Genomic DNA, 11047 nt, shown 5'->3' with positions numbered 1-11047 from the left:
GCACACAGGAAGCTGATGAGATAATTGAGTTCTGGGATCTTGCAGCTATTGGTTGATTATGCAGATGATGGGGAGGGGAAGGGTCTAGACTACAGTTTTCTTTTTGTTCCAATGCTGGTTAACTATTTAGCATTTACATGTTAGATAACTGGACATCAATTACCCCAAGATACAACATGACAGAAAAACTGTAATCAAGAACCCAAATTGTAGGCAGCTAGACTCGCTGCTGTAGATCTGTGCTTCAGCTTGCCCTAGAACTCCCTACTCTTGAAACAACTGATCCCTGTAAAGTGGTGCAAAATTCCACTGGGTCTCACTGCTCAAGGACAATGAGGAGAATTACCACCGGGGTGACTGAGTGTGGGGGAAAGATGCTCTCTGAGAGTGGGGAGTGACAGTTTGTCATGCCTTTATCATTGCAGCTCTTGGAACATGGCATCTTTTAGTAAGAATGTCTTGAGATGAAACCATAAATTAATGACAAGCTTATACCGGATGGTGTTGCCAACTCTCACAATATTTGGTATGTTCCTAAAGCTCCAGCTCCTGGAGTCAAGTGATGAATTGAGAAGCTCAGTCTTGTTTTTTAAAAAAAAATTTCTAGGCCTCTTGGTAGTGACGAAATGAGTGTACCCTAAACATTTTTTTTAAAGCTGTATAAAGAAATTCATTATATTTTTACATGAAATGTTTGGGTGCCTGACTACATGATTTTTTGGATGCTTGAGGTTGCATGACTGTGGTATGAAGGTTTAACATACATGCATTTTGGATGGCCCTGTTGGCCTTATTACTCCTGACTAACGGAACTACTTGTGTGCTGTGCAAGTCCTCTCAAACGAGTGCCAATAAAACCTTTCGGTACTTCACATACATATTTTAGATGTGTGTGTGTGTGTGTGTGTGTGTGTGTGCGGGTATATAGGGTCCATATTTACATATAATTTAAAATATCAAATGTAAAGATTCTACCTTCAAGGGCCAGACTATGAAATATCTTTAGGTGCCTAAACACACAGATGGACATCTAGTGAGATCTACAAAAGGGCCTACACACCTAGCTCCCATTGAAATCCCACTTGTCTGCATCTTTAGGCACCTCTACCTTTCAAAATCTGTCCCCATGTGTTTTGCCCTTGCTGTATTGCTCATGAGTGGGAAAAGTCATGTATGAGATATTTAGGACATCCTAAAAGTGTGCCAGTAAAAACTTCACCTCATCATCAATATTGTCTCTCTCTATTTTAGTAGCTTGCTTCTCTTTTGTTACTTTTTTGTGAATCTCGCTCTCTCCCTTTTTCTGTCCTGCTCAGCTGTGCACTCACTCATCTACCATCCTTGGTCTTGGGATTTTTTTCAGGCATTTAATAGCTCAAGGACTAACTAGTTAAAAGACCAATATTGTCAAGAGGCAGTGGCCAGAGAAGCCAATATCTTCTTCCCTCACATCCGGGAAAAGGGGAGAGTTGTGGGATTTCTACCAGGTATTTGTTCCTGAAACCAGCCTGTGCTTAGTAGATTTGACGTCCCTGCCCCTCAAAAACGTTATAAATGGAATCCAGTGGCTGTGTGGCAGGGAGAAGGAGCATTCTCTGCTTGTGTGCATGGGTGTGGGTGTGTCATGCTTCTGCTACTTTATCCCTCTCCCAGTGTCAGTTTCTGAGTCCTGCTCTCCCCTGAATTATTCCAGGGTCAATCTTTGCTCCTAGTTTTCCCAAGCAGCAGCAGCATGAAATTGACCTCATTCTTGTCAGTTTCATGGCTGCCCAAAGGGTTCCATCTAACTACTGTGAAAACTGACAAGACTGGTAAATTTTCATGGTGGTAGCTAGGGAAAAAAGCATAAGCAGCAGCCAAGCTCTGGTGCTGTCTCTGAGCCATTGGGAGGACAACATTCTACTTGGGAACCAGGCTGACATAGTACTGAAGATGCTTGTGCCCCATCTACACTAGAGCTTAAAATGCTGACAATGCCATTACAGCTACTAAATATGATTATAATTTCACCCCCTACGCACAGGGCTTCAGATTAATGGCAGCTTGAAACAATAGGTTTTTGAGGTGGTGGTTATTAATTTTAAAGCCTAAGGGTCAGGGCTGCCCAGAGGTGGGGGGCAAGTGGGGCAATTTGCCCGAGACCCCACAGAGAATATAGTATTTGATAGTATTGCAACTTTTTTTTATGTAAGGGCCCCCCCAAAATTGCTTTGCCCCAGGCCCCCTGAATCCTCTGGGTGGCCCTGCTAATGGTGACCAATCATATTAAATTTAAACTATATTACTGCTGATCATTTTAGCAGAAATATCCAGCTCTTCTAAATTTGTGGGTGGGGTTTGGAATTGTAGGGTTGCGATTTGCTCTACCCTGAGCAAAATACTATAAATTCTCCCCCACATAACCTGTGTAGAGTCTTCCATCACTCAGACAGCTATTTCTCTAGAAGTACTATCAAAGTCAAATTAATTTGTCATGATTTTATTGACTACACTTTCACAAACAAATGTATTTAAGTGCATGTACAATCAACCACTTCCCCAAAAGAGGGAGCACCATATGTAATTGTTGGTTATTGCAGTTCATCGTCGTATGGGAAAAAAACAAAACTAAATAAGAAACATCAGGCAAGGAAATATTTCCATAACCTGGCCCTCAGGGAAGCTCGCCTTATAAAACCTAATCAATGACAGATCGCCCCTTTTGAAAAAGAAAAATAGCGGGGGTCTAATAGTTAACTAAAAATATCTGTTGCTGGAAATGTTTAGCAATAACATAATCCACATGGTAGTGTCCCTATGTTAGCTAAAGGTTGCAATTTTTACAAGTTTTTTACACTTTAAAATAAAAGTCACTGTTCCTCTCAAGTCATCAGTTTGCCTAGTCAGATGCCGAATGGTTCCCAAGCTGTGTATGTGCCTGCGTGAGAGAAGAGCGCAATAGCAAACCCGCACCCAACACACCCGCACCGAATAAAACAACTCTCGCGCTCAGCCTCAGGGCGGACCAAGTTTCCAGCGCTTGTTTTTCAGAAACAATAAAGGCGGAGTTAGGCTGGCGTCCCTGGAAAAGGTGGGGATCCCTGGGACGCGAAGTCCTGTGAAGGCTGGGCTAGTGTGAAGACTGCTTTAGGTTCCTTCCTGTATGTGACGGAGAATGTTTTAAGTGAATTGCTTTGGTGACTCGCAACTTGTGCACGCCAGAGGCTGCTCTTTCAACAGGCAATTTGTTCTCTTGCCTGTGGCTCATTTCCATGCAAAGAGCCTGCCATCAGAGTACCTTTTGTTGCTAAAAGCTTTCTTTAGCTGGGGGAGTGAGCAGTCATGTGAAGCTGGGAGAGCTCATTTGGAAGAAAGGGGTACTAGAAAGTTATCTAAGCGCTGAAAAGAAACCATAGGCACCTATTCTGCTTGAGGTGCCTGACAAGCTGACTCTCTAAGGGACTCGCTTTTAGATGGATGTTTGTCTGTTTGTTAGAAGGAAGATTTTACAATGAATCCTTTGCTTTTAAGCTTACGAGAGCCCCCGCGGTGAAACTGTGGCGCAGACTTACCTTCTGCTACCCTGTTGCTGCAGCTCTACCAGAAAAGTTTTGGAAGGAATGTCAGCTGTGTACAGCTCCTGGATCCATCAGCTAAGAGAGGACAAACCCTAGGGGAAAGCTCTAATGACTGAGCGGGATCTGGCATCTGACCTGGAGAAGATTTTCCCCCCCCTTGCCCTTGAAGATTTCTTTTGGGAAGCAGTGATTTGGCTGGTAGAGATCAGATGAGAAGGCATCGTGAAGCTGTTCAGAAGGACTGGGGAAGTGTTTATTGTTGATGTGTGGTGTGTTGAAGAGTCATCCCTTTTGACAGAAAGTTGTTGGGAACCAGTATCAAGCTCTACTGAGGCAGGGAATCCATCTAGTCATGGAGGAGGAACAAGCAGCCTGCCCCGAACCCCAGCCAGACAGCATGATGTCTGATGCGTTCTCCAAACTGTGGACGGATGTAATGGGAATACTGGTGAGTTGCTGGGGGCTACTAGGCGAAGGGAAGGAAAGGAAAGGGAAATAAGTAAGAAGATGAGAGAGCTGAATCGCTGTGCATTGTACTCAAAGCAGCTATTCTGTTGCGCTGTTTATTTTAAAATAATGTGTGCTGCAAAACTAAGAAGGGAAATTTGTGGGATTGCTTGAAAAATGTGGAATAAAATTTTAGTTCGATTTTTCTTGTAAAGTAACCATTTTCTTGTTGAATCATCAGAGATGAGTGAGATTTTTGTCAGGGTTGTGCCCAAGTGGTAAACCCTTACAGATACATTGCACTTTGTACAGTACCTGCTGTAAATTTTATCTGGTAAGTTGAACAGTGTTATCAGTTGTTGATGTTGTTATTATAATATCCGGCTTCACTATCCTGTTTGATTTTTGCCTTAAGAAATTTTGTGGATTACCTTTTCTTTTTTCTATCCCTGGAAAATTTTCATGCTGAGAGAAACTGTTTCTTGGATGACCATTATCACAATTTTGGAATATAGTTAGCAATAATATGTCTCTTTTCATCTTTAGCAGTTGGCATTTTGTGAATATATTATCCCCAAGAACATAATACTGAGCACCATTTTAAGAGTTGCTTTGCAATTTGCAATTATTTAACACAGATTTTAAGTGTTCCATGTCTAGAAAAATGCCTTTTCAGTTTGGTTGATGAACTTACTGTTTTATATTGGTCTGTATCATATTGGACAATATAAGTAACTGGGACTAGGTTCAACTATTGAAACTTTATAAAACTCTGTGCATGAGTTTCACTTCTCACCATGCCAAACTTGGTTTAACTCTGGAGAGCTAGATTTTTTTTTTTAAATAGATAGAAATTTGCAGTGTGTGGTTGGAACAAAGTTGTGCTTTAAAAATTGCTACTTAGATTGTGCCAAGGAGTAATCCTGGATGCCACGTTTTGATTCTTGAAATGTTAATTTTTAATTATTAAAATAAGACAATTGTTTATGAAGTATGCAGTGAGTTAAATATTTTTCTACCATTCTTCTTACATTGGTGTCCTCTCCTCCCTCCCCTGAGGTTCAATTATTCAACAGCTACAGTAGATCAAAATTCTATAGCTACACTGTACATGCTCTGAATTTAATTACTTTAACCACTATTTCTGTACTACTTCTAGAGAGAGGTGGGTTAACAGAGTATGTCATTTGTTCTGTAATTTTCTTTTTAGTCCGGAAGTGGGTTTATGCTCCAATACGTCTGTTAGTCTATAAGGTGCCACAGGACACTTCGTCACTTTTTATTATTGTTACTTACACTGCTAGAATAATATTTATTTTAGGTGACAGGTGATAATTACCATAGACAATTGCCACTTAGTAAATACTATAATATTATGTACATGTTCATAGCTGGCAAATTTCTGTAAATATAGGAATCTGGTAATTAACAGTAGAACCCTCTATACTGAATGTTGAAAGCAAATAACAACAAAGAACGTTGTTTTTTTTTATCATTCACCATAAGCATCTAGGAATATCATGACAAATTCCTTATGAAAAGTTCTGTAGAACTTAATAGGGATAAAACCAATAGTCTAAAGCTTTTTAAAGTTTAAGAAAAAGGCTATTATTTGCTATGCTACAGGACTTTTCCATATGAAATACTTTAATTCTAAAGGTGATGTTTAAAAAATACCTCCTTATTTCCTTTCCCCAAAGAAATCCTCATTCAAATGGCAAATCAGTTTAGTAGCACCTGGCTCCATTCACTATTTCTCTGTTAATGACTTTAGTGTATGAATGAAAGCAGAGTCAATTTTGCCAGTTTGTGTAGGGAGTACACAGTTGGTACTTTATGAACAGCTTCTTTCTCTTTCTTTCTGGCAGGTTTCAGTTCTGCATTTACTGAAAGCAAAAGGTTATTAGATGTCTTAGAGAAGGGAGTAGAAGGTGGCCAAACCTACCGTACAGCATGGTGAAGTTTAATAGGGGGAAAGTTATGATTTTCTCAGATCGAATCATTTGGGGTGATATCAAGTTGTGGACAGGTTTGTTCTGGCTGTACATCCTATGTTCCTCCATGGTAAATAGAGCCCTCCTATTTTTTCCTAGGAAAACTAATCTAAAACAAAATGTCCATATTATAAATCCACATGGCTGGAAAGAGATATTTGGTAACTAAGTAGCTGGTGTTTGCATTAGCCACAATAGTTACCCAGCATAACTCTCTTCCTGCTGTAGCTCTGAATATTACAAACAGGTTTGCAAATACTTTAAAATAAGTCCTTGCATTGGGTCTTGAAAATGTACTTACCTGTGGAGGTGGGGGGGGGGGACTTTCCTGAATGAAGACCTTCAATTTTCTGCAGAACTTAAGATTTTATTTTAAACAGTACGTTTCTAGCCCCTATTGTTGCAAAGTAAACATTCTAAATATGAACTGAGCATAAACTGATTCACTGCTGTCCTCCTGAGTCTACAGACTCCAGTGCTTCTGTTGTTGCTCATACCTTTAACAAGTGGAACAGAGTGAATACTTACTGGAGTTTTGTCAGTTGCTTTCTGCTGCTAGGGAAAGCTATGAGCTATAACAGACGCAGGCACTAGACCAATTCACTGGAGAGGAGGACTCCAAAATAGAAATTGGTGTAGTAGTAGAATAGCTAAGCAACTGCCCTTGCAACAGCCTGAAAGCTAAGAAAGGAGTAGAGTAGTGGAGACATCCCCATCACAGCAGCCCCAAGACTAGGGAGAAGTTAAAATGTCAGTGACCCACACACCCATGCAGCAGCCAGAAGGCATTAGGACAGGAATGGAACAGAGAGAAGGTGCTCCTCCTTCTTTCCAGCAGCCACAAGCAGTTGGGAGGGTTTTAAATTTATCAGACATTTACTTGATGAAGTCAGTAGGAGAGCCAGATCTGCAAACAGGGTCTAGGGCAATGCCATAGTCAGAAGTGTCCCTTTTTCAGCAGCTGAATGGGGGTTGGCATCTCACCTGGGCATTACCTAGGAGATAGAGCCCTCATCTCTTGAACTGGTCTTTGACTGTAAGTATAGTCCCCTGGCAATTAGATTGCCATTTAAAATGTCCAAGCTGACTGAGTGGATGTGCATTAGTTTAACTAATGCCGCTAGTTACAACTGGGGTTCAGTTAGAAAAGAGAGTATGGAATTGATACAGATTTTGGGGTAGATCGAAAATATAATGTGGAAAAAGCGAGGGAGAGAGAAAGGTCTCAAGTAGTGAGATGGAGAAGTGAAAGTGACAGTCCCTTCCTCTTCCTTATTGCAGTTACTATAATGATAGTAGCTTTTGTAGCATTAGCACCTTGGAGCAATTTATGATGTTAATGCAATGCACTAGGTAACATAATTATAGTTGAAAGCTTCATGCTTAATTTTAGACATAGTCATGTTGGAGAGCACTGGCTAATTAATAGTTCAAAGTCTCAAATCAGCAATTGATGGTGTGAAATTCATGTGGGATTTTCAAAGAGAGATTGCAATGAGTGATGTGTCTATACCATGGAAATGCTCTGTGTCGCTGTATGCAGCACCATTTTAGGAAACTGTTCCAAGGTGTATAGTATTTGAATCAAACATACTATATGGTGAGAGCAAACTGAATGAAAGACTGACTTGGTAGTGAAAATCTACCTTGTTGGTCAGATCCTGAATGTGTTTGTCAGTGAGGCCTTTGATCTATGTCAAAGTTAGTGATATTGCACAGGTAAGTGTATAGATTTGATCATTTTATAGCTGTACTTTTAGGGCAGGGCCTAATGGCATTAATATAGTGAAGAAGATAGTATCCTAAAGTAGCATAGTTCTTTGTGTTACAAGTAGGTTTCTTCCCTTAGGGTACTGCTGCTGTAGTGGATATGTGGGGTAAAATCCTGGCCCCACTGATTTCGATGCTGAAACTTCCATCAATTTCAATGGAGCAAGGATTTTATTCAAAGACAATGACTATGGCTCACTTAGGACTCTTCCTGTTGAAAGGACAAGATCTTAGCAAAGGATACAGAGGTACTTGTATGAGCTACAATGAAACTAGATGACCTTTCAGTTCATTGTTTCAAAGTGTTAGCAAGTTCCTGGTTTCAAGGCTGGCGAATCAATGATAAGTGTTGAGCAAAGAAACTTAATTTCTATCCAGAGCATTTTATAGTTAGTGAACAGTTGCCAACTAAAGAGAACAGTTTATCTGTATTGAGGGGAATAAAATCAGCTTATATTTGCATCTGGAACTCTGCCATTTGCATGCATAATCTAGGCTCTTAGTACAATGCTCCATGCAGTTTTTTCAACAGTTAGGTTTAATTTCTTATCAAAGTAGTAATAAAGATCTTTAAACATAAAAGAGAGAAGCCCGTCAGATAATTCTTTGGCTACTATTATTTCTAATTACATTAGTATTATCCAGTGTATTATAAATAAAGGAGTCCAGTGTTGTTAAACCAAAGGTCCTGGGAGTCAGAAGGCCTGGGGTGCAAATCCTTAGTTAGTGTAATTTTATCATAGGTCCATCAATGGCAATTTATTCCAGCTGAAGATCTGCTCTCTGGATTCTATTCCTGACTCTGTCACTGGCTTGCCATGACTTTAAACAAGGCATGCAAATTTAGGCTAACATTTCCAAAAAGTCTACTATTTGGAGTGCCTCAATTTTTGGGTGCCCAACTTGAGACACCAAGTCTATGACTTCAACTGGAATTGCAGGTGCCCAGCACTGCTGAAAATAAGACCCCAGGATGTCTCAAGTTCAACACTCAAAAATGGATGAACCCAAAAGTAGAGAACACTTTTGAAAATGAGGTGCTGTAATCTCTAGGCTTGTTTTCCCCATCTGGGGAAACTACTACTTAATTGCCTTTATAAATTGCTGTAAGATCCTTGGATGCAAAGTGTTTTCATTACAGCAGCTACTTTAGAGTGGGTTTTCAAAGCAAATCACAGACCTGACATATCTTTTGAGGTGGGACATATATGGTTTTGCTATCTTGCAGAACGTGACTGTTGGATTAGAATATAATTTTTCATATAAATGAATTTAAATGGACTCTGATAAATGAAAGGGATGGGTATCTCCCTTTTATGGACACCCAGCCAGCCAGAGAGCTATAAAATCCCTCTAAGTAGCTATTCTCTACTTGCTTTACCTGTAAAGGGTAAAAAAGTTTCCCTGCATAGGTAAAAGGAAGGGAGTGGGCACCTGACCAAAAGAGCCAATGGGAAGGCTAGAACTTTTAAAAATTGGGGGGGAAATTCCCCTTTGTCTGTCTCTGGCTGTTCTCCAGAGAGAGGGAGCAGAGCAGCGATGTTGTAAGAAGCTTTGGGCCAGTTATAAAAAATCATCAGATCATACCTAGAAACTACTTATTTAAAACCCCAGATATGTAAGTAGATCAGAAACTGTCTAGGAAGATGTGATTAGGTTTATCTCTTTTTATTTCTTTATGGCTTGTGGACTCCTCTGTGCTAACCCCAAATGCTTTTGTTTTGCTTGTAACCTTTAAGCTGCATCTCCAGACAGTTATTCTTGATGCTTAATCCTTGTAAGGGTTGTTGTTGTTTTTTTAATCTAGCAATAGCCTGAGTTTCCAGGTGTATTTTTTATTTTTTATTTTACCTTTTTAAGAACAGGATTGGATTTTTGTGTTCTAAGAAGTTTGTGTACATGTTGTTTAATTAGCTGGTAGCAACAGCTGATTTCCTTTGTTTTTCTTTCTCAGCTCTTCCCCAGAGGGGGCGTGAAAGGGCTTGAGGGTACCCCACAGGAAGGAATTCCCAAGTGAGCCTTCCTGGGCCCTCAAAGGGGGTTTGCACTTGGGTGGTGGCAGCATCTACCCATCCAAGCTCACAGAAAAGGTGCAACCTTGGGAATTTAATACAAGCCTGGAGTGGCCAGTATTAATTTTTAGAATCCTTGCGGGCCCCCACCTTCTGCACTCAGAGTGCCAAAGTAGGGAATCAGCCTTGACATGGAGGGTGACTGATTACAGATTAGCTTTTTTTTTTTTTTTTTTGCCTACCCATCCAGTTTCCTTTCTCGTCTCATAAAAGTTTACCTCCACCAACACTAATCCTTCTCTGAAGAGAGACAGCTCAGAGAGAGAACTTCTGATAAAGACTTTTTCTTGCATGTCAGGTCCCATACCCTGTAGTTTGATGGAGACATCTGTGTTATCTGTGAGATCCTGGAGACTAAAACTTGATAAGAGGGGTCAGGCCTGGCTCCTGCCAAAGAACTGGCTTTTCAGAATTGCAGAGAAATAAAAGAAGGGAAATTATATAGCTGTGTGTTGAATTGCACAGCTGAAATAGCTGTTTTCAAGAGGTTAGCCAGCCAGTTAAGGTTATAAATTCCCATTTTCAAGTTCCTGTCACTTGGCTGTGAAAATGCACCATTATGAGAATTTGCACACATGGTTTCATCTCACTTAATTTTTTTCACCATATTTAACACCAACCAATTCAGCTGTCTCTAAATTATACCAAATGCAATGGAAAAAGCAGACTGGCAGAATTTGCCCATTCTGGATGCTGCTTTTGCATTTGTGAATATGAAAAAATGAACTGGTAATTGGTGCGTCGGGTTTAAAATAGCTTTACATGTTTTTGAAAATAACTATTTTTAAAGGAATTTTGTTGTAATACAAAAATGGTATTTCGGTGTCAAGAGGTCAGGGCCTCTTGGTTAAATAACACAGCCTTGGAAAATTCTACTTGCTCTCAGAGCAAGGAACTTTCTGTGATGGCTAAATTATGATTAATCATATTTATTACAGTTATGCCTAGGGATTAGCCGAATGGTAGGCACTGTACAAATACAGTGTAATAGACAATCCCTGCCCCAAAGAGCTTACAATCTAAAGAGACAGGATAGACAAAGGATGGGGCAAAGGGTTTTAACATGCAAGCAGAGTGATGTCACATCAGTTCAATTATTTATTTATTTGTTTGGGAGGATGTTTAGAGGCTCAGCTAAATGGAAAGACAGAGGATGGGAGAGCAGAGAAAGGGGGATGAAGCAGGTGAGAAGAGAGGTGGTAAGAAG

At 40.2% G+C, this 11047-nt stretch overlaps 1 protein-coding gene across 1 annotated transcript in view; it reads left to right on the top strand.

Moving 5' to 3' along the window:
- The first annotated feature begins 3324 nt into the window (after positions 1-3324).
- SASH1 (SAM and SH3 domain containing 1) overlaps positions 3325-11047 on the top strand; it is a 164636-nt gene continuing 156913 nt past the window's right edge. Inside the window, exon 1 of the mRNA XM_026649769.2 lies at positions 3325-4005. Within this exon, the coding sequence (XP_026505554.1) occupies positions 3910-4005 (96 nt within the window). The 5' untranslated portion in view covers positions 3325-3909. The remainder of the gene's footprint in view (positions 4006-11047) is intronic.

The sequence above is a fragment of the Terrapene carolina genome, unplaced genomic scaffold (genome assembly GCF_002925995.2).
Source record: "Terrapene carolina triunguis isolate 2854851 unplaced genomic scaffold, T_m_triunguis-2.0 Scaffold85, whole genome shotgun sequence".
Lineage (NCBI taxonomy): Eukaryota > Metazoa > Chordata > Testudines > Emydidae > Terrapene > Terrapene triunguis.
The sequence above is the reverse complement of the archived record's forward strand: the minus strand, read 5'-3'. Positions and strand labels throughout refer to the sequence as shown.